Raw genomic sequence first — 24,449 nt, forward strand, 5'->3', positions numbered from 1 at the left:
TATCTATTGTTTCATAATAAATTACTCCAAACATGGTGGCTAAACATTTATTCAGCTAACAAACATTTTATTGTTTCATAGTTTGTGTGGACAAGGATTTGAGAGCAGCTTAGCTGGGTGGTGTTGGCTCAGGGTCTTTCATGAAGTATTAGACAAGATGTAATCATCTAAAGGTTTGGCCAGGCAGGAGGATGGACTTCCAGGATGGCTCAGTTACACAGCTGTTGGGAAGAGGCCTGTTTCTCATCACATGGCTCTCTCCATAGTGTCTTTCCGACATGGTAGCAGGCTTTCCCTAGAGAAAGTAATCCGGGGAAAGTTAAGGGGTAGAGGGAGAGAGATAAAAGAGGGAGAGCTTTTTGAAAGTATAATTATTTAGGGGGTGCGTGGGTGGCTCAGTTGGTTGAGCTTCCAACTGTTGGTTTTGGCTCAGGTCGTGTGAGGGATGGAGCTCCTCCCCCACCTTCCGCCCCCCACCCCCCCACTCAGGCTCCATGCTCAGCGGGAGTCTGCTTGAAGATTCTCAATCTCGCCCTCCCCACCCTGCTCCCCCTCTCCCTGCTTGCACTCTCTCTCTCTAAATAAATAAAATCTTTTAAAAAATTAATTCCTTAAGACCCTTTTTAAACAAATGCTTGTAGTTTGTTGATAATGGTTCTGCTATTAATTCTGACATGTGTGTGGGTTTTTCATGCATGACCAAGCCATTCTCAGACACCAGCTGGATGTCCTACAAGTCAACACTATTCTGACACTACTACACTATGTGCTCAGAGACAGTATTAGATTCCATGGGTTGAGGGCTCCGTTCCACAACAATGCACTCCACTTCAGATGCCAATTCTAAGTCCATGTTGCTACCTGTACTTCTGACTGGCTATCAGTCAGAGGTCCCCCCACCCCCTCTTGAGGTTCGATTAATTTGCAAAAGTGACTCACTAGATTGTGGGTTTATTACAAAAGGATATAACTCAGAAACAGCCAGATGTAAGAGATTCATAGGACAAAGTATGGGCAACCATGTTCTCTCAGAGTGCACCATTCTCCCCAAATCTTTACGGGTTCAACAACTGAGCTCTCTGACCTTGTCCTTCTGGATTTTTATGGAGGCTTCACTACATAGACATGATTGATTAAATCTTTGGCCATTTGTAATTGATTCAACCTCCAGGCTCTCTCCACTCCCTGGGTGGGGCGGGGGTGGGGGGTGGTCAGGGAGTGGGACTGAAAGTTCCAACCCCTTAATTTCAAGGTTGATCCTTAGGTGTTTTCAAAGTCACATCATTAACATAAAAAAAGACACCTTTATCACTCTCATCGCTTTGGAAATCCCTGGGTTTTTGAAGCTCTGTGCCAGAAAAGGGGATGAAGATCAAATATGTATTCTTATTATAAATCATAGTATTACAGTTGACTTAAAAAAATCAAGTTGTGAACTTTTGTTACAGATTAAAAATGAGATTCCTAAAAATGTCAACCTGGCCAGGTAAGAAATAATTTAAAAATGTATAAGGTATAATGAGAAAAAACAGGCATAAAACAAAACAAAACAAAACAAAACAAAACAACAAACCTATGCTTGTCATTACCCAAAAGATAGGTTTTTAGATAAAAATATTAAAAACCCCAAGCTGCATGGATAATGCAGATACTTCTAGTTATTTAGTCAGTGGGCAAAAAGCAAGTGCTGAAGATCATCAGCTCCAATATTTTACTAATTTCTTCTTACTGGAATTTCATAGTTATTTCTCCTGGTTGGATGACTAAACTGAATGATGGCGGAGGTGGTAAGCTGACCTTACCCAGCCCCACCCAGCTCGGCTTCAAGAGCACATGAATGTTCAGCGGGTGGATCAACTGCTTTTGTGTCTTTGCCATGTTGTGGTTTAGGTTTTTACATCTGTGGAGGTAATTGATTGCGGTGGCTGCTGACCTTGTGTCTCCTCTCTTCATTGCTGTCCTCACAGTGCTGCCTTTGGCAAAGAGAGCCCCTGAAGAGTTACGGTCTATAACTCCGATTCATATTCTGCCCCACTGGTCTACCTTGCTGTCCTGTACCCTGGTGGTCAGCATCCGTCATCACTTCTTCCACCAGAAAGTTGGAATAGTCTGATCAAGGTCCGTGGGGTTTACTTATGTAGTAAGGTGAGACACATGGCCTGAGATAGGGCTGGTGCTTTTGGGCCTGGCCTTTGGGAGCAGTCTCCCATCCCTTGTTCTTTTTCAGACTCTCACTGTTCTTGTGATTCTGGTAATTGCGTGGAAGACCCCTACCATGTGTGTAGCATCTGTCATGGCTATAGTCTGCCGTATGTTTACTCTCCTGCGATGATGGAACTCCGCCAGGGCCTGGGACATTTGTTGCCTCCATATCCCTTTCTCCTCAATATCATCAAACCTCACAGTCTCTTCATCTTCGCTACAGAGGTGGATACATGTTGTATCATGTATCGCTATCTCATTCCTTTCTATTACTGAACAATATTCCACTTTATGGACATACCACTTTGGTTTAACCATTTGTCAATGGAGTTGGTTGGTTTTTTCCACTTTTTGGATCGTATGAATTATGCTGCCATGAATATGTACAAATTTTTGTATGGACATATGCTTTCTTTTTTCTTTGAGAGAGAGAGAGAGTGAGAGAGTATGAGTGGGGGGAGAGGCAGAGGGAGAGGGAAAGAAAGAATCTTTGTTTTTTAAATTTATTTTTATTTTTAAAATTTTATTTTATTTAAATTCAATTAATTAACCTATAGTGTAGTATTAGTTTCAGAGGTAGAGTTTAGTGATTCATCAGTTGCATAAAACACCCAGTGCTCATTCCATCAAGTACCCTCCTTAATGCCCATCTCCAGTCACCCCATCCCCCCACCCACCACCCCTCCAGCAACCTTCAGTTTATTTCCTGTAGTTAAGAGTCTCTTTTGGTTTGTGTCCCTCTCTGATTTCATCTTATTTTATTTTTTCTTCCCTTCCTCTATGATCCTCTGTTTTGTTTCTTAAATTCCACGTATGAGTGAAATCATATAATTGTCTTACTCTGATGGACTTATCTCACTTAGCGTAATACTCTCTAGTTCCATCCATGTTGTTGCAAATGGTAAGATTTCATTTTTTTCATGGCTGAATCCCATTCTATTGTATATATATACCACATCTTTTTTTTAATTTTATTTTTAAAATATTTTGTTTTTTATTTGAGAGAGAGAGTGAGAATGAGCAGAGGGAGGGATAGAGGGAGGGACAGAGGGACAGGGAGAAGCAGATTCCCCACTGAACGGGGAGTCCGATGTGGGGCTTGATCCTGGACCCTGGGATCATGACCTGAGCCCAAGGTAGAAGCTTAACTGACTGAGCCAACCAAGCACCCTAGACCACATCTTTATTCATTCATTTGTGGGTTTTTTTGTTTTTAAAGATTTTATTTTATTTATTTGACAGAGAGAAAGACAGCCAGTGAGAGAGGGAACACAAGCAGGGGGAGTGGGAGAGGAAGAAGCAGGCTCTCAGTGGAGGAGCCTGATGTGGGGCTCGATCCCAGGACTCTGGGATCACGCCCTGAGCTGAAGGCAGACGCTTAACGACTGAACCACCCAGGCGCCCCTATCCATTCATTTGTTGATGGACATCTGGGCACTCTCCATAGTTTGGCTATTGTGGACATTGTTGCTGTAAACATTGGGGTGCAGGTGCTCCTTGGGATCAGTATATTTGTATCCTTTGGGTAAATATCTAGTAGTGTAATTGCTGGGTCATAGGGTAGCCCTATTTTTAACTTTTTGAGGAACCTCCATACTGTTTTCCAGAGTGGCTGTATGGAAGCCTCTTAAGCCGGCTCCACACTCAGTGCAGAGCCTGCTGTGGGGCTGGATTTCAGGACCCTAAGGTCATGACCTGAGCCAAAATCAAGAGTCTGATGCTTAACAGACTGAGCCACCCTAGGCGTTCCAAACATTCGTTTTCAATGCTCTTGAGTCTAGGAGTGGATCTGCTGGGTTATGATAACTGCGTCTTTAACATGAAGAACTGCCAAATTTTTTGCCAAAATTCCTGCATCATTTTATAATCCTACCAATAATTATTGAGGGTTCTAATTTCTCCACATCCTTTATGACACTGTCATTTTCTGTCTTTTTGGTTACAGTTATCTTAGAGCATGTGAAGTGGTATCTTGTGGCTTTGCTTTGCATTTCCCTGAATGCTAATAATGTTGAAAATTTTTTCATGGGTTTACTGGCCATTTGTCTATCTTCTTTGGAACAATGTCAATTAGAGTCCTTTGCCTATTCTTAAGTTGGGTTATTTGTCTTTTTATTGAGTTGTAAAAGTTCTTTATTCTGGAAACAGGTAAGCCATGTACATTTAATGTGATTATTGATGGGGTTTGCTTTAAAACTACCATTTTGCTATTTGTTTTCTATTCTTATTTTCTTTTATTATTTTATCATTTGGATTCACTGAGTTTTTAAAAAAATGTTTATTTCATCTCCAGTATTACCTTATTAGCCATGTCGCTTTATTTTAGCTGTTTGTCAAGCATTTAGAGAATACATCTTTAAGGGAATACATCATCAAATACCACTGCCTGTGTAATATAAGAATCTTTCCAACTTCCATCTTCTTCCTCCCAGTCTTTTTGTTGTTATTTTCATATGTTTTATTCCTGCATGTTATCAGTTCCACAATGTATTACTATTGTTTCTGCTTTAGGTAGTCACAACTGTTTTTGGGAGATTGAAAACCCACTGGTACAAATATCTTGATATTTTTGCCTTATGTAAAGAGGTTATCTTATGTGGACAATGTGTAAAGAATGGATTGTAATTTTTTGCTTTGAATTTTCCTGAAACAGTAGAAAAGACAAATGAGGAGGTGTTGAGTCAGATATTTCTGGAAATTTACTGAGTTCCAGGCTGCCTGCTGGGCATTTTGGGAGCCTGTGGATTGATAGCAATTTATTTTGGATTCACGGGTGAGGTTTCATTTGTCAGTGGACTTGGACTCTCTGGTGGATGTTGCAGTGGTTAGTACAGTGACAGAACAAACTGATGTCCTGCTAATTGCCAAAGGTTTGGAACTCTGTCCATATTTGGATGCTGCTGGTTTTATTGTCTACTTATTAAATTGCTAAATGACGGAGATTAATAACAGGAAATTCATTGAAATGGAAAACTCATAATAGTACCCCTGGGTATTCATTGATGGCAAATTCCATTCTAGTCATCCAGTGATCACTTCAAAATGCTGTGTCAGGCAGAGGCAGATAAAAATCCCAAAGCTTTCAGGACTGCAATTCACCCTGTGTAAAATTGTGTGCTCTAGGATTTTCCATCCTGGACTTCTGTAACAGGGCATAAGAGGACAATTGAATCAGGAGGAGGTATAAGAGGACAATTGATATCAGTGGGAAGTCTCTTTCAAACAAGCAAGATAAGTCTGTGAGGTAATGTGACTGATCATACGTTGGAGAATATTGCTTTGGCCTTTAAAAGAGAACCAGAGTTTAATAGAGTTAGTGGGTTGATCGATTTGGTTTGATGACACTGAGTTTTCCTATCCTCTTCCTGCCTCCCCTTTATAAAGTAATAATGTCTATTGTTGCTTATTTAAGGTAGATGTTGAGGGAGGGAGAGAGAGTATAATAAGATCTTCAGGAGAAATTTATCCTGGGAGTGATAGATGAACAGTGGTCTTCCTCTCTACCTTAACTTTCCTAAACCTAAACCACATTCCCATCTTTAAGACAATTGCAAGGGAGGAAATTGTATTAGTCAGGGTTCTCCAGAGAAGCATAACCAAGAGGCCCTCTTTCTGACTATCTATCTGTCTATCTATCTATCTATCTATCTATCTATCTATCATCTATCTATCATCTACCTATCTTTCTACCTATCTCTCTATCATCAAAATAAATTGTATATACAGAAAGAGAGAAAGAGAAAGAAAGAATGAGAGAGAGACACAGAGAGAGAGAGAGAGATTTACTTGAAGAAATTGGCTCATGAGATTTGGGGCCTGGCCAGTCTGGTGTCTGCAGAGCAGGCCAGTAGGCTGGATGTTGGCCAGAGTCAGTCTTGCAGTCTTGAGTCTGAAACGGGATTCCAGACAATTGTTACTGTCTCTTTTGTGAAGCTACTGTGGGGATTGCAGAGACCTTGGGTGAAAGGTGAAAGGAAAAGGCAAAGCACAGAGAGGGACAGATTTTCAGGGTCTTTCAGTGCTTTATGAAGGATTTCAGTATACACAATACACATTAATATATCTGATATGGATATTTAATGGGGATTCTGGTCCTTTTAATTCAATTACTCCTTAGTAGATAAGATTTCTGCTGATTTCCTTAACAACCTGGGATCAAATTCTTACCTGCTTTCCAGATTATGAAAATAAAGTCAAATGACCTGCAACAAGTGTATCCACAGTTATGATAGATCAGTTGGTTAAAGGGATAAAAAAGAGCAGGATCCAAATGTTTTTAAGATTAGTACTAGACCTGTTTATTTATTTATTTATTTATTTATTTATTTACTTACTTACTTACTTACTTATTTTGCTTCATGCCCAAGGTGGGGCTTGAACTCAAGACTCTGAGATCAAGAGTTGCATGCTCTACTGACTGAGCCAGCCAGGTGTCCCAGAATCCAAATGTTTAGATATATTGCCCGACAAAATACATCTTCACTAAGTTAATGTTCATTAGTTCAACAGGACAACAATAGAACCGAAGACTGGCTTTACTTGGCACAGCTTCTCAAAAAAATTTATATTTTCTTTTTTCCTCCATCTTTCTTGAGGTGTAATCAACAGACAAATAAAGATTGAATGTATTTAAGGTGGCCATGTGATTTGATAAATGTATACACTGTGACATGATTACCATGGTCAACACACTTTTATACTTTTCTTGATACAAAATTTTAAGCTTCAAGTTAGTATTTGCTTATATTTCCTAATGTATGCTATTTATTTGTATTAACTAAAAATGAGTATTTTCCTTATATACGAAATGTTTGTTGAATGAATAAAATGGCTTTTGATGAACAGATTTTGGAACCTGTTCAAAGACAGTTCTAATGGTGCCCAGAATAATTATTGATCAAAGTGGAAAAGGCAAGTAGGCTTAGTACTCTACCTTACTTGGCTAGAAGAAGGCAGAAATATTGAAAAGGACAAACGCAAAATTAACAGAGAAGGAAGGAGCTTGAAAAAATCCAGAGACCAAATTAAAAGGGTGAAACTACTTTTTTCTAAAGATTTTATTTGTTCATTTGACAGAGAGAGAGAGAGAAAACACAAAAAGGGGGAACTGCAGAGGGAGAAGCAGGCACCCCGCTGAGCAGGGAGCCTGACTTGGGGCCCCATCCCAGGACCCAGGGACCACGACCTGAGCTGAAGGCAGATGCTCGGCTGATTGAGCCACCCAGGCGTCTGCCCTAAGGGTGAAATTATTTTAACAGAAAACCAGGTACTAATGTCATAGTGTTTTAAAACATTTTGCTTTCTCTCTGTTTCATTTCAGAAGGGATTATGGAAGTAGTGGAAGAAAGAACGTGATAACAGTTAGCTACATCAGCCCTGTGTCATTGAAGAACATTGGTGAGTTTTACCACCTCTCCACTTGCATTGCCTGCCATGCCTTCTGTGGGGTATGTACCCGTATGCATGTGTGTTCATGGTCCTGAGCAAGACCCATTCTCAAACACTTGTCTGTTATGTTGCGAGAGTGTGTAGTATTTATACATTTAGTAGAAGGCCTGTTAACTTATGAGAATTATTTTAACCTCTTTGCTGTCTCAGGACTCAGTATACTTTTTCAATGTGTTGCTTTCTGCAGAGGCACCCCCGCACCCCCAAGATACCACAAATACACACACCCTCTAAGATTCCTCAAAATGTCTAGGATTATGACTTGTCACCTTTTAGATTTTGCCACAGCACCAGTTCCTTCTTTCTAGTCATCAAAAAAGTCATAGAATTATGGAGTTTGGGGTTTGGGAGGGATCAAGACAATCAAGTCTCTCTGCCCCTGTATTTGAATCACTAGCACAGTGCCTGCTAGGCATTCACAAATGTTTGTGGAATGAATGTTGAATAAGATACACTCTTTCAAGGAAAGAGGAAGTGTCTTCTACTGGCAGATGGTCATTCAGTCTTTGCTTGTTTGTGGAAGCAAGGGAATCTTTATTACCACCAGAGAAAGCCTGTCTTTCCTGTGCTCTGAAAGTCAGCATACAGATCAGATTTGGGGTGCTGGAGTCCCAAGGTCAGGATCCGAGCTGGGTGTGGAGTCTGCTTAAGATTCTCTCCCTCTGCCCTGCATCCTGCTCTTAAAAAAAAAAAAAAAAAAAAAAAAAAAGAAGAAGAAGAAGAAGAAGTTAAGACCCTCAGGGAAGCTTTCTTTCTCCACCTGTTTTGGTTGGCGACCAGTAGATAATATCATAATATACTATGAAGGATAAAATCTTTTTTCTTTTTTTTATTTTTTTAAAGATTCAGTTATTCATCTGAGAGAGAGATGTGGGGCTTGATCTCACAACCCTGAGATCATGACCTGAGCCTAAATCAAGTCGGTATGCACTACCCAGGTGCCCCGGAAGAATAAAATCTTAAAAATATATATATGAACAAATGACTTACTGTGAATAACAAAATCTTGAAAAAAGAAACAAAGTACAATATACTGAAAGAGATTTAGGTGTTAATCTACCTCAGCCCTCTAGAGGCCACTGCTGAGTAGTGGAAAAATCTAAGGGCAGGAGATGGGAAACAGAATTCCAATTCTGCCCTGCAAAGGTATGTCAAATTTCATGTGCTCCCAGGAGCTTCTGCCTTGTCTCCTCTTTCGGGTTGAAGCCCCTGGCATTCAGTTGACACAATCAGGCAGTTCTCTCATACAAGATGTTGGCAGCTCAAGATCAAATTGACTTGAGGCCGACATGATGATGTTCTAGTAGGATGTAAACTGAGGTACCTCTTGGCAGAAGGAGCCGTCGCTGTGTGTCTTTGCCAAGGTCTGAGCCTGCAGTGCTGAAACAGCAGTCAGATGGAAGCAGAGAAAGATGGGGTTTGGGGTATCTTGGAGGAAATGGCAGAGATGAGTAGGTTGAAATTGGGAGTCAGGCAGTGAAGGGTTAACCTCTGCTGCTCATCACATCTGATGCCCAGCAAATTGCTACACTCTTCAGAGCGGTGATTTCCAAAAGGGGAAAGTTGTTACTGTCTCCTTTGTGAAGCTACTGTGGGGATTGCAGAGCCCTTGGGTGAAAGGTGAAAGGAAAGGGCAAAGGGCAGAAAGGGACAGATTTTCAGGGTCCTTCGGTGGTTTATGAAGAATTTCAGTATACACAATACACAGTAATATACACGATATTGATGTCTAGTGGCAATTCCCGTCCTTTTAATTCAATTACCCTTTCGTAGATAAGATTTCTACTGATTTCCTTAGAAACCTGGGCAATTATTTTAATGCACAGATCAACGTCGCCCAGGTTTTGAGACTTTTCATGTTCATGACATGCACTGTTACTTTTAAAATATTTTTTTGCCAGGGCACCTGGGTTGTGCAGTCGGTTGAGTGTTCGACTCTTGGTTTCAGCTCAAGTCATGATCTCAGGGTTGTAAGTTCAAGCCCCACGTGGGGCATGGAGCCCTCTTAAAAAAACAAGTAAAAGATGAAAGCTCTGAATGAGAAATAAAAGTTTAATTCATGGCTTAAATCTCAATACATTCGATTATGAGTATAAAAAGGAAACTGTTTTTCTAAGACATTTTCTTTAAAAAAAAACCCACTACTAAGTCAATAAAGGAGGTACTTAACAACTAATTTTTGTTTGACCTCAATAATTTGAATTCAGTATTTTCTATTTGACATCCTTAGTTTGCAAGCCCTGAGTCTTTTTTTCTACACTTGAAAGTCCCCATCTGCCAAATTATTCATGGATCAATCCATCTGTGAATTTACTGTATGACTCAAGGAATGAGTGAAATGGAATGGGTTTACAGCGAGCGAACACTGCGCAAGTGTCACTAACAACATCTTTGTGTGTACGTTTCTTTCCTCCAGGTTTATCAGGCCACACCAGTGTGCCTCACTTGTGCATGCGGTTTATTAAGCTTGCTAAGCCCTCTGGTTTTTTTCCTCTTACTTTCAGGGGATGGGAAAGGGAGAAGACAAAAGATTTGACAAAATAGATCAGCATGGTGGTGAGCAAGCAGTGGGAAAGGCTCAAGAGGAATAGAGAAAGGTGTGATGGGAAGGTTGAAGGAGGGGCTCTGCGTCTTTACAGGAGACTAGAATGAAATCTTAAAATCGGCAGTGCTAAGCCTCCTACTTCCAACGGGCACTGTATACTTATTAGTTTCTTTCTTTCTTTCTTTCTTTCTTTTTTTTAGAGAAAGTTAATCATTCTTATTTATTATTATTTTTAATATACTTACTAGTTTTAGACACACATGCTTTTGTTTTTATGGATTCGTTAGGACAGAAACTGCCTAGCATTTCTCGATGGGCTTCATAGTTTTGGAGTGTGGAAGTCTTAGTCCCACTGTCCAGCATAGTGTGGGCTGAGTTTGGGGATCTAATTCACTGCTGAACGCAAGTTTTGGGTATGTAGCAACAAACACGAGATCTAGTCCTTGCCCTCAAGGGGTTTATATTTGGAAAGGCAGCCGATAAACATAGATGTAAGTCATTCAGGAGATTGCAGGTGTTTCTAAGTGCTACAAAGAAGATGCACTAGGATATCGTGTCATTGGGGAGTGTTCTTCTTGATATCATCATCAGAAGGGCTTCCATGCTGAGGCGATACTTGAGATAAGATCTTAAAATGAGAAAAAGAAAGCCATGGCAAGGTCTGGGGGATGAATGTTCCTTGGGCACAGACCCTGCTGGGGCATTTGTTGAACATTGTTTGATTGATTAGAGACTCCTCGATGTCTTTTATCCACTTTTTTATGGTCTTTGTTTTAGGCTGCCTAAACACATAACTTACATTTTCTCTCTTGGGGACTTTTTGGAACGTTTTCTCACAGAGATCCTGAAAAGAATGGAGTTTTTATGCATTTCAAGTACCAGGCAATATGTAACACTTTTGTAAAGTTCTGTGAAGTGGTTTTGTATTTCAGTTTGCACAGAACAGAAAACTGACACTCAGGGATGCTAAGTAATTTCTCCAAAGTCACCCAATCTTGGAGTTAAAATCTCAACCCACCTCTCCTAATTTATTTTATTTTATTTATTTGTTTAAAATATTTTTTATTTATTTATGAGATATATAGAGAGAGAACGTGAGCACAAGCAGGGGGAAGGACCAGAGGGAGGGTCAGAGGGAGAGGGAGAAGTAGAGTCCTCACTGAGCAGAAAGGCCCGATGCAGGGCTCCATTCCAGGACCCTGGGAACATGACCTGAGCCAAAGGCAGAAGCTTAAATGACTGGGCCACCCAGGTGTCCCTGTGGTTACTTTTTTTTTTTTTTAAGATTTTATTTATTTATTTGACAGAGACAGCCAGCAAGAAAGGGAACACAAGCAGGGGGAGTGGGAGAGGAAGAAGCAGGCTCCTAGCAGAGGAGCCTGATGTGGGGCTTGATCCCAGAGCGCCGGGATCACGCCCTGAGCCGAAGGCAGGCGCTTAATGACTGTGCCACCCAGGCGCCCCCTGTAGTTGCTGCTTTTTAAGAAAATTTCAATTTAGTGGAAACAGAAAGAAAAGTCTTATTTTCTTTTATAGTTCAGTACCATAATATAGGTATGAAGAGAAGAGATAGGATTTGAATGTATCAGCAAAGTTTTCTTAAAGGTGGGGGTAACATGGCAGAAACATAGTAAGCAACTTGCCTGGAGAGAAGAATACATAGGGGAAAAAGGAGGACTCCAGACTGGAAAAATAAACAGGTATTAGTCCGTTGCAGGCTTTGGATGTACATTTAATTTGATAGGAAGAGTGAAATGGTGAAAGACTTTAGTTGGGAGTCATATTTTGGAAGATTAATTTGGTGTTATCTGTGGGCTAGACCAAAATGAAAAGAGCCAGCTAACTAGTGGCTAAGAGTTTTGGCAACTTAACTTATTCTTGTCAGATTCATGTATCTCATCCACAAGCCAGGAATAATAATGCCTATGCTATGGTGCAGTTGTGGTTAATAGGAATGTGTATATAAAATGCTGGGAACAGCTCCTGGTACATAATGGGTGTATTGTAACAGTCGCTATTAGGTTGGTTTTCTATTTTATATGCCCTGATAATAAATAAGCAATTCATAATGGAATGTAGAATCACTTCAGTGAGTTCTAGTCCTGTAATATTAAAGCTAAATTAGTTTCATGGTTCCCCCCCACAACAAGGTCCTTTGGAAATTCATTGGATGGATGCTCTAAATCAAACAAGAGTGATTGAATTTGCCTTCTTGGGACTCACTGAGAACTGGGTGCTGGAGATACTATTTTTTGTAGCATTCTCCATCACATATGTACTGACCCTTTTGGGGAACACTCTCATCATAGTTACTATAGTTTTTACTCCACGTCTCCATACCCCCATGTACTTCTTCCTGAGCAATCTGTCTTTTATTGACATCTGCCACTCATCTGTCACTGTGCCCAAGATGCTAGAGGGCTTGCTTTTGGAGAGAAAGACGATTTCCTTTGATAATTGCATCGCACAGCTGTTCTTTCTACATCTGTTTGCTTGTGCTGAGATCTTTCTGCTGACCATCATGGCTTATGATCGTTATGGAGCCATCTGTGCTCCGCTGCACTATCCCAATGTGATGAACATCAGGGTCTGTGTACAGCTCGTGTTTGCTCTCTGGTTGGGGGCTGCTGTCCACTCTCTGGTGCAGACCTTCCTGACCATTCGTCTACCTTACTGCGGCCCCAACATTATTGATAGCTACTTCTGCGACGTGCCCCCTGTCATCAAGCTGGCGTGCACAGATACGTACCTCACGGGAATGCTCATTGTGTCTAACAGTGGAACCATCTCCCTCACCTGTTTCCTGGCTTTGGTCACCTCTTACACGGTCATCCTGGTTTCTCTTCGAAAACAGTCAGCTGAGGGGCGCCGGAAAGCCCTGTCTACCTGCTCAGCCCACTTTATGGTGGTTGGCTTCTTCTTCGGACCATGTATCTTCCTCTACACTCGGGCAGACACCAGCTTCTCCATGGACAAGGTGGTGTCCGTCTTCTACACGGTGGTCACCCCTTTGCTAAATCCCCTCATTTATACCTTGAGGAATGAGGAGGTAAAAAGTGCCATCAAGCATCTCAGACAGAAACAGGTTTTTTCATGAAGTCAGGCACACGATGGATTTGGAGTCACAAGTATAATTATGGCCATATCTTTAACGAGACAGTGGAAGTAAAAACACAGAATCAGTAGATCAAATGGCACAGAGCAGAGCTTCTTTTTAAAGGGAAGGACTTATTAACTTTTACTTACAGAGAGGAAACGATCATGGTGGAACCTAAAGGAAAAAGATCTGGGGCTTCCTTGGTGGCTCACTCGGTTAAGTGTCTGCCTTCCGTTCAGGTCAGGATCCCGGAGTCCTAGGATGGAGCCTGGAGTGCAGCTCCCTGCTCAGAGGGGACTCTGCTTCTCCCTCTGCCCCTCACCCCGCTCGTGCTCTCTCACTCTGTCAAATAAATAAATAAAATCTGAAAAAAAAAAAAAAGAATCTGGAAAACTTTAAAGAAGGCTTCTGGTTTCACTAGTAAAAGATCACAATTTGGGGCATGGACTGAGTTTCAGGAACAGGTACACTTGTGAGAGAACTTATTTTCTTGATTTGTGGTTTCTGTGGGTTATTGCCTCTGGGAAGCGATATCACACTTAGGTTCTATAAATTAAAGTGGTTTTAATTTTGCCTTTCAATGTAGATTCAAGGTGTTTATTTAAGCTGTCAATGATTTATAGTGAATTAAACTGTTACTTTGAACGTGATTCCTCATTCCTGCATCTATTTTGTATTTTTCATAATACTTTGATAAGATCAAGGTGGAAATGTATAAAGAACTTACTGTAAAATAAGGTTTATTGGTATAGAATTTAGTTTCATAAAATGCATGCATTTTAATTGGACAGTTTGAGAAATTTTGACAAAGGTATATATACACCCACGTAACCATGTCTCCAGTCAAGATATAGGGCATTTCCATCACCCAGAGAGTTTTTTCAGTCCCTTCCCAGCCAATCCCTCTATCTCCACCCAAGCATGCAAGCGTCTGATTTTTGTCGCTATGAATTAGACGTGTCTTTCCTAGAGCTTCATATCCATTGAATCATACAGTACGAACTTTTCTGTGCCTGAATTCTTTAGCTCTGCATGCTGCTTCTGAGATTAACCTATGTCTTTTGTGGGTATTAGCAGTTTGTTTCTTCTTATTGTTGAATAATATCTCATGGTATGGGTATGCCACAGTTGTTTATTCAGTCATTTACTGGTGGACATTTGGGTGTTTTCAGTTTTTGGCAGTTGTGAGTAAAGTAGATATAAATGTTTATTTACAGGTTATTTTGGCCACAGGTCTTCATTTCTCCTGGGTAAATACCTAGGAGTAGAATTCTTGGATCATATAGTAAGTGCATGTTCAGCTCATAAGAAACCAGAAGGCTGTTTTTCCAAGTGGTTGTATGACTTTTTGAAGTTGTTTATCTTTAAATAAACTCTACCCCTGCTGTGGGGCTCGAACTCCTGACCCTGAGATGAAGAGTCTCACGCTCCACTGACTGAGCCAGCCAGGTGCCCCCAAAGTGGTTGTATGATTTTAGGTTCTCAACAGAAGTCGAGGAGTTTAACATCCAATAACTGTTATTGTCAATATTTAATTTTAGGCCTGAAATTCCTGTGGTTTACTCTGCATTTTCCTAATTACTGATGATGCTGAGAATCTTTTCATCTGCTTATTATCCTTTCCTATATCTTGTGTTGTGATGTGTCTGTCCAAATATTTTACTCATTTATTATGATTAGTTTTTTCTTCTTGTCACTATGTTTTAAGAGTAAACAAAGTATTCTTTGTATATTCTGGATACAAGATCTTTGTTGGATATATGTCTTGGTAATATTTTTCTCATGCTGTGGCTTGCAGTTTTATTTTCTGAATGATATATTTTGAAGAGCAGAAGTTTACATTTGGGTTACGTCTTATTTATCATTCTTTAACTTTTAAGATTAATGTTATTGTGTCCTAAGAAATCTTCACCAGCCCTGAAGTCTCGAAGATTTTCTCCTGTTTTCTTTTAGAAATTTTACATTTCAGCTTTAAATTTTAGGTTTGTGATCCATCTTAAGTTTCCTTTGATACATGGTGTGAGATGAGGGTTGAGATTAATATTTCCCATCTACCTAGATGATCCAGTACTATTTAAAAAGACTTTCTTCCCCCTTGCCTTATCTTGGCACCTTTTTGAAAGTTGGTTGACCCTTGAGAGGACGTGAAAGTATTATTTTGACCTCTTCACCATCATCTCTCACCATTCTCTGCCTTAGGGTCTAAGCTGTAACCACACTACCCTTTCTTTGCTTGGATCAAGCCAGGGTCTTTCCCAACACCTGCCATTACTCTGCCTAGAATGTTCATCACCTGTCTTTTTTCATGCAGGCCTCCTCTTCATCTTTCCGATCTTAGCTTCTATGTCATTTGTCAAAGAGACCCTCTTTGCTTCCCCACTCTGAAGACAGTCTTTTCTAAAACTCTCTATCAACATTCAGTGTGTATGTTTTTTTTTTTAACAGGATTTGTTATGATCTGTAATTAAATGTATTTGTTTATATTTTTGTTTCCTATTTTCACTAGACTCTAAACTACATAAAGGAGGGACTACTGTGTGTGTGTGTGTGTGTGTGTGTGTGTGTGTGTGTGTATCTGTGTGTGTGTGTGTGTGTGTGTGTGTGATTGTAAGCCTGGTCCTTAGCACATAATAGGTGCTTGGTAAAAATTTGTCCAATGAATGAATAGTAAGATATCCCCATTTCATTGCTCTGATGGCAGATTTTTCCTGGCCACTTGAGGATATCAGTACCTTCAGTGACTCAAAGTCTTCTTTCTACATGACTGAAGTCATAAGCAAACTCACTTGGTCTGAGTCACTGGTGTTTGCTGAGCCATTTAGGCAAGCATCTAGTGAATGATGTAGTCAAGTGCTGCCCAGCAATCTAAAGGTTTGTTTCAACATTAGTTACCACCCTAAGACAACAGCCCAGAGAGGCGACATGGTGTAGTGAAAATAGCATGAGTTTGTGCTGATGCACTTGGCTTAATACCTGCCTCCAGCATTTCCTAGCTGGGTGACCTTGGGCATGCTGTTGGCTCTCTCTGAGCTTTCGTTCCATCATTGTAAACAAGCGTAAAACCTACCTCTCAAGTGGCTGTGGGCATGGAGTAAATATAGAGTGCCTAGAACAATTTCCAGCATATGGAAGATCCTGAAAATCACAGCTACTGGTATGATTGTCAGATATTGGACCGAAGAGAATTCATAAGTGGCAAAGCCCGATAAATGTTAGGTGACTTATTCTTTGCAAGGCATTTCTTGGATGTGGAGCACCAGGCCTCTTAAGAGCCTAGACGTTGTCATTTTTCCCTCTCTCCTCCAACCTCCCCATGAACTTGTTCAAGGCATTCTTCGTGTCTTCATTCCTGAGAGTATAGGTGATGGGGTTCTGCAGAGGGGTCACTGCAGTGAAGAACACAGACACCACCTTGTCCTCCGGGAGGCTGGTGGATGGATGGAAATAGATGAAGATGCAGTGTCCCAGGAAGAGTGTGACGACGGCAAGGTGTGCTGCACAGGTGGATAAGGCCTTCCGCCTGCCTTCGGAGATCTGCTGCCTCAGGCTCACCAGGATGACCGCATAGGACACCACGAGGACCACGAAACAGACCACTGAGATCAGCCCGCTGTTGGAGACGATGAGGATTTCAATGATGTGGGTGTCCGTGCAGGCCAGTTTGATCACCTGAGGCACATCCCAGAAGAAGCTGTCAATCTCATCAGGACCACAGTGGGGCAGCTTGATGGTGAGGGAGGTCAGAGATATGGAATGGATGGTGCCCCCCGTCCAGAGGGCCACAGCCAGCAGCACACATACTTTCCAGTTCATCACTGTCATGTACTGCAGGGGTTTGCAAACGGCCACGTACCGATCGTAGGCCATGACAGTGAGGAGAAAGATCTCAGTGCAGGCAAAGAGGTGCAGGAAAAACATCTGGGTGATGCAGGCCTCAAAGGAGATGAGCTTCTCTTCTGACCATGTATCTCTGAGCATCTTGGGGACAGTGACCATGGAGTGGCAGACATCAATAAAAGATAGGTTACTGAGGAAGAAATACATAGGGGTATGGAGCATGTGAAAAATCCCTCATCTCAGGGTTTCTGGAAGCCAGAGCCCCAGAAAAAGGGCACACAGCAAGAGAACATCTTTCACTATCGAATGTCTCCGGCCAAGTGAGCCCGATACGGGACTGCACTAGAATGTGGGTGCCTGGTGACCGGGGTTCCAAGTTCTGTTCGGGTCGGTTATCAGGGAAGTGACTTCACTTCCTGGGATCCCCTCCCTGAGTCCACACCTGGACTAGCACCTACACAAACAGTGCTCTGGGCTGCCGACTGCTCGTCCCCTTTCTGCATGCCATGCCACATGCGTACCCAGTGACACCAACACAACCCTCTCCACAGGCCCCAGGGAAGGTCTGGGTGCAGCCAGGGCCCCAGCTTAGAAACACCCCGGGCTCTGATGCAACTCTCCATCTACCCTGTTTTGGACCCCGGAGAAGCCGTTGTGCCTGTCAGGGATGGTCTGTGTCTTGCCTGTACGATAGGGATTATTCCAGCATGTACTTCCTGCAGAAGTCCACAGGCATAGGTGGGATGCCGTCTAAGAAATTGGGGGAGTGGTGTCGCACGTAAGGAATACCTGCCACCACATTTTCTTCCTTCCTCACCTTCTCTGAGTCTGTAGCTCCTCCGATCCCTCCCACAGTCCCTAATGGTGTGTGTGTGTCTGTGTGTGTATGTGTTTATGGTTTAGATTTTAAAACTTATATCTGAAAATGTGCTTTAAAGGAAAATTATATCGTGCCTAGGTGGCTCAGATGTTAAGCGACTGCCTTCGGCTCGGGTCATGATCCTGGGGTCCTGAGATGGAGTCCCACATCTGGCACCCCGTGCTCTGCCTCTGCCTGCCACTCACCCAGATTGTGCTCTCTCTGTCACAGAAATAAAAAAATCTTAAAAATAATAAAGGATAATTGTAGATTGTCCAAGTTATACTACCAAAATAGAAAAAAAAGTTGAAAAATTCTTTGATTTTCAATAAACCTACCTATTCCACAGTTATATATCGCTAGTACATTATTTCAAAAAGTTTTTCTTTTGAAATATCTGCCAGTTTTCACTCACTTCATCAGCATCTCTATTGTTGGCCTTCATAACATGTATTATGGAGAATAGAAGAGTAATTTGTCTATTTTCAAGGAGCCTAAAATGATCTGGGGAAAGAAGAATCACAGCACTAGACATGAGAGACCTCGGATTAGAACAGTTTTGTTCTCGGGGCGCCTGGGTGGCACAGCGGTTAAGCGTCTGCCTTCGGCTCAGGGCGTGATCCCGGCGTTATGGGATCGAGCCCCACATCAGGCTCCTCCGCTATGAGCCTGCTTCTTCCTCTCCCACTCCCCCTGCTTGTGTTCTCTCTCTCGTTGGCTGTCTCTATCTCTGTTGAATAAATAAATAAAAAAAAAAAAACTTAAAAAAAAAGAACAGTTTTGTTCTAGTAGTCCTTCAATTTCAGACTATTAATACCTAATGCACACGGTATACCTGGAGAATATGTAAATGGTAGAGCACATGAAATGGGCCTTAAGTACATTGGAAATCGTTACGGGTTTTGTACTAGGGAAAGTTTTATTATATAGAAGGGAGGTCTCAAGGTGTCCTGAAAAATACGATTATATGGACAGAGGAATTTGTCTGCCTAAAACAGGTGTGTAATTGTTTTTTTAAAGAAGACAATGATGGGATGAAAACAGAATTCTTATGAGTAATGTTCATTTCCTAAAAGTAAACTGTATTTGTGGGGGAATTACATTATGCATCATCAAGAAAATGGAATTCGGTATAGCTATAAAAGGTAGGATTTTCATGTGCTCATAGGAATATATTTTTAACGTATTGACAAACCCAAGGAAAATAACTATGCATATGAATGCTATTCTCTCAATAAATAGTATTGAACATTATTGTCTTAATAAAAAGAATATAAATGAAAATATATACTTATACCCACACCACACACACGCACACACACACACACACACACACACACAGAGAACACACATGCTGTGCTCATGTGTGTATTACTTTTCTCAAAGGCTATCCAGGAAACAGTGTTAAGAGTTATCCTTCTGCTATGTGTGGCATGTCTTCTTTTACATTCATGGAAGCTATCTTGATGCTTTTTAAAAGTAAATTAGGGGAAAATGCATACTCCTAACAATTTTATTAGAATGGTTGTTCTGTTTCTGTTTAAAAGTGCTTCAACATCCAGTTTGACACTTTTTTAAAAATGTGCTTAAAGTTCCTAACTTACATTGACTTTGCTTTAATATTGACTTGAATCCAGATCCTGAATATTCATTATACATTTCATTCATTCATTCACGCCTTCAATTGATTCTTGAGTAGTTGTGGAGTATTCCAGATGCTAGAATGTGTATAAACTACTTCACGTATATTTGAAGTCTGTACTGTTGTCTTCGTATGCAGTTTCAAAAATGAGGTTTCAAAAAGTATTAGTATGGATCATTAAAGAATTAGCCATAAAACTGAAAGGAGATAGAACGTTTCTAGACACAGAAAGGAATAACTTTACGTACTAAATAAGACTTAACACTTTGCATCAATCTAAGGTTCTCAGAGTAGAAAATCGGCTAGAGGATATGTGTACATGGGGAAAAATACATCTTCTGTTGGATCAATGTACCCATGGGATTGTCTCAGAGAAACAGAGTGTACAGCATCATGATGCCTCTTCCTTCTGTCTCTGATGATTGGGAACGTCAATTGCAGGAAATTGATGGGAGTATAGGATAAGGAGATGCAAGGCTATTCCTGGGATTCACATGAGGCACGTTCCCCTGAAAGTATTTTCTCCTCTCCGGTAAGTAATAATAGCACAAAAGGAAGGCTATACTTTATTTACTGAAGGAGCTTTATAAGAATCTAGATAATTGAGAAACCATTAATGATGAAAATAATTTTTTAGAGCAAAACCAGTAAAACCATTGTTGTTATAAGCACGGGCTGATGGGGAAGTTATAGCATAAATTTAGACGACTGTACTGAAAGAACTGTATAACCCACATAAATCAGTTACTTCAAGCCACATCAGTTTGTCATTTTGAAGCTTGTGATAACGATACACAAGTGCAGAAGCCAACCAGCAATCCTCTTTATAGCAATAAACAAGTGAATGAATGAATGAATACAAACTGAAAATGAAATAAATTCAGTTCCATTTGGCCGTGGACTTTCTGCATCCATGGTATTTCCTGCTTAAAATCCTAGAAGACACAGTTGATGTGAACGATGTTAAATGTTGAGTGAATAATTTATACATGGCTAATATGTATAATAATATATGGCATATATATAATTACATGGTTTAACTCTTACAAAATGTGTAATGACCATCACTGATACTAGCATGGGCTTTGAGGGTTTCGTGCAAGAATGGAACAGGGAGGAGAAGGGGTACATTTCTCAGGACTTAAAAGCTGACAAATAAGACGTTATTTCAGGTTTTAATTAATAGGTCTTTACCAGAATCTTTCAAAATATGGGTCGTTAGAATCCTTGCTGTATTTTCTACATTTATCATTTCCAGGATAAGAAACTCAGTAGTATCCTATGAATGTAGAACCCACCATGGTCATTGTCATATTTATGAACGTCTTTATAGCATAAAGAGGTATTCAATATCGTGTTGTCTGATTGTTTTTAGCTTATTTTACTGAGGAGGAAACTTAACCCTGGAAAGGAGATAGTTGTCCTATGTTGCCCCCAGTGAGTAGCTCGGCTAGGTGTTGTATTGAGGTCTTCGGATTCCAAGTTCACAATACGATGGTGAATTCATGTGCTGTTTTTATTTTTGTTTTTTAGAAATGTATATTCTGAATTCTCCTTGCTATTGGTACACATCTCTGGGCCATTTCAGAAATCACTGACTAACAAAATCACCCCCCAAAACTGGGGAGTGCTTTAAGTTCAGGTACCCAGTCTAAGTATCAAAATTAGACACCAACATGAACCACCCTTTCTGTAACCACATCTTTTCTGCCCACAAGTCTCACTCATTTTGATTATGATGGGATAAAGTTGACAACATGGAAAGGGCAAGCCATTCGGTGGTGTCTGAGTTCATTTTGCTGGGACTTTCCAAATCTCAGAATCTTCAGGTTCTCTTCTTCCTAGGATTCTCTGTAGTCTATGCCGGGATTGTGTTAGGAAACCTCCTCATCTTGGTCCCTGTGACCTTCTACTCACACCTTCACACACCAATGTATGTTCTGCTTATCGATCTCTCCTGTATTGATATGAGCCTGGCTTCTTTTACTGCCCCTAAGATGATTGTGGATTTCCTCCGAAAACAGAAGACCATCTCTTGGTGGGGATGTTATTCTCAGATGTTCTTCATGCACCTCCTAGGTGGGAGTGAGATGATGTTGCTTGTAGCCATGGCAATAGACAGGTATGTTTCCGTATGCAAACCCCTCCATTACACGACCGTCAGGAGCCCACGAGTGCTCGTTCAGCTGCTGTTATCCTCCTATGCGGTTGGATTTGTGCACTCGTCTAGTCAGACGGCTTTCATGTTGAATTTGCCCTTCTGTGGTCCCAGTGTGGTGGACAGCTTTTTCTGTGACCTTCCCCTTGTGATCAAACTCGCCTGCAAGGACACCTACCTGCTACAGCTGCTGGTCGTTGCTGACAGTGGCCTCCTGTCCCTGGTCTGCTTCCTCCTCTTGCTTGTCTCCTACACGGTCATCATATACTCAGTCAGGCACCGTACGTACTGCCAGTGGTTCGGCCAAGGCCTTCTCCACTCCGTCAGCACACATCGCTGTTGTGACTCTGTCCTTTGTCTCATGTGTCTTTATCTATGTATGGCCCTTCAGCCAATACTCTGTAGATAAAACTCTGTGTTTTATACGATTTTCACACCTGTCTTAAATCCTATTATTTATACATTAAGAAATCAAGAAGTAAAAGCAGCCATGAAGAAGATAAGGACTTGACATATAAATTCAAAACACACTTTGTAGAAGATGCTTCTGAAGAAATCATCTCTTGTGTGGACATTTTAAGGAGCAAACTTTGAAGCTATTTCACGTTCTGTAAAAGGAACCAGTAGGTGTTAACTGTTAAAGAGCAAACCCCTTTTCTTGTCACTGTCAGTGGTTAAACACATGACATGTACAGTCTGGAAGACATGCATTTAAATCCTCTCTTCACTAGTCCTTCTCATGCAAATTTGAAAAAAAATGAATAAATTCTCTTTATCTCTTTAATTACCTACAAAACTTCTTTATGTGTGTATTTTTTATTTTGGCATGTTTTTAATCTTTGCAATTATTATTACTACTTCTATGATGCTTATAGTTATTACTGCTTTTATTATAGTGGTAGTTATTGGAAATCTATAAAATGCACACAGGTGACTTCACGTAGGCCGTTTAGCTGAATGTCTGGTCAAACTGGTGCTAGAAGAGTACATTTAGTAGGTAATCTCTAGTTAATGTGTATTAACTTTTAGTGACTTAGTTGCCCCAGACACAGTGCCTGCAAGTGTGCTTCACATATTTTGTGAGCCTGCAATGAGCCAGAAGATACATCCTTGGTTTAGGGAATTTTACAGCTCACTGATGGAGAGAGTGCACTAAGTTTGCAATCATGTTGTGGCATGGACAGTCGTATATTACATGGTCGCAAGTCCAATAGAACTTTATCAGTGATAACGCTAATATTTGTCTCTTCCTTTTTTCTGTGTCCACTGATAAATTGATTCAGAACCTATAGGGAGAAAGGGGTGACTGGTATTACTGAAGTCTACATTCAATTCTTAGTACCAGTATCAAACTATTTTTTTTTCATTTTTAAAATTCAGTTTACACATAGAAAAAAAAATCACTCTCATTAGTGTACAACGCTGTGAGTCTTGACAAATGCATAGTCGTGTAACCATAACAATGGGAATATAGGCGAATTTCATCAACCCTCACATTCCCCTCTGCCGCTTTGTGGTCCACCCTTCTGCCTTGTGTTCTGGCGTTGATAATAGTGATCTAGGTTTTTTTTTTTTTTTTTTTTGTCCCTAGTTTGCCATTTATACACTGTCATATAAGTTGAATCATATAGAAAGTAGCCTGTTGAGCATGGCTCTTTTCACTCAGCATAATGCCTTTGAGATTCATTCAGTAGCAAGTTGTTTTAATTATTACAAATCATGTTACATTTTATTTTATTTTTTTAAGATTATTTATTTATTTATTTGACAGAGATAGAGACAGCCAGCGACAGAGGGAACACAAGCAGGGGGAGTGGGAGAGGAAGAAGCAGGCTCATAGCGGAGGAACCTGATGTGGGGCTCGAGCCCATAACACCAGGATCAAGCCCTGAGCCGAAGGCAGACACTTAACCTCTGTGCCACCCAGGCGCCCCCATATTACATTTTAATATCTATTATATAAGTACCCTCATTACTATTCTTCCCCAAATTGTCTTGAAACCAGTTCAGTTATTCATTGATATTAGCCAGAATTATTTTATCAAATTATATGAATACTAAGTAATTATAATTTCATCAATCGTAAACATTGATTTAGGGAGAGATATGAACAATTTGGTCTTTTTAATCCTAGAACATTGTTCATAGTCTGCACTTAATATAGGTCTTCTTTTGTGTCTTCCAGTAACGTCTTATAACTTTCTTCATTATATACTGAAATTACTTTAAACTTATGAATTGTTTTATTTAATTTTAAATTTTTCGAGTTCATTTTTAAATTTTTTTTTTTGCTACTTCTGGAATAAAGGTAGAGTTATTTGTATATTTCCTTGAAAGTAGCCACTGACCTGAACATTAAGTTATTGAAATTTTTAGTTGATTTTCTTGGGCTTAGTATACAATATTTCAAATATGATAATCTTATGTTCTCCTATAATTTTTCAACGTTTTATTTCATATTTTAGCTTATCACATGTCTAGAAATTAATACTGTCTCTGGATTTTTTCCAGGTTGCCAAAGAACAAATAGATATATATCATAAAAGTTCTGTTACATCTGGGGCACCTGGGTGGCACAGCGGTTGAGCGTCTGCCTTTGGCTCAGGGCGTGATCCTGGCGTTATGGGATCGAGCCCCACATCAGGCTCCTCTGCTATGAGC

At 40.5% G+C, this 24,449-nt stretch overlaps 2 protein-coding genes and 1 pseudogene across 2 annotated transcripts; 2 read left to right on the plus strand and 1 right to left on the minus strand.

Annotated features, from left to right (window-relative positions):
• The first annotated feature begins 12,365 nt into the window (after positions 1 to 12,365).
• LOC113249110 (olfactory receptor 1509) lies at positions 12,366 to 13,292 on the plus strand. The gene has a single exon (XM_026490668.3). It carries the CDS (start codon positions 12,366 to 12,368, stop codon positions 13,290 to 13,292), a length of 927 nt encoding a protein of 308 aa, XP_026346453.2.
• Positions 13,293 to 16,565: 3,273 nt separating this feature from the next.
• On the minus strand, positions 16,566 to 21,358 carry LOC113249112 (olfactory receptor 4E1-like). Its single transcript, XM_026490669.3, has 2 exons — positions 21,355 to 21,358; positions 16,566 to 17,362 (listed from the first exon to the last, which is right to left on the minus strand). Exons 1-2 carry the CDS (start codon positions 21,356 to 21,358, stop codon positions 16,566 to 16,568), a joined length of 801 nt encoding a protein of 266 aa, XP_026346454.2.
• Positions 21,359 to 21,387: 29 nt separating this feature from the next.
• LOC113249109 (olfactory receptor 4K13-like) lies at positions 21,388 to 22,299 on the plus strand (annotated as a pseudogene).
• Positions 22,300 to 24,449: the final 2,150 nt, after the last annotated feature.

The sequence above is a fragment of the Ursus arctos genome, unplaced genomic scaffold, assembly GCF_023065955.2.
Source record: "Ursus arctos isolate Adak ecotype North America unplaced genomic scaffold, UrsArc2.0 scaffold_17, whole genome shotgun sequence".
Classification (NCBI taxonomy): Eukaryota; Metazoa; Chordata; class Mammalia; order Carnivora; family Ursidae; genus Ursus; species Ursus arctos.

Excerpts from the sequence above, each read along its gene's own strand:
- LOC113249110 (XM_026490668.3), top strand. The coding sequence starts at position 12,366 with ATGGATGCTCTAAATCAAACAAGAGTGATTGAATTTGCCTTCTTGGGA.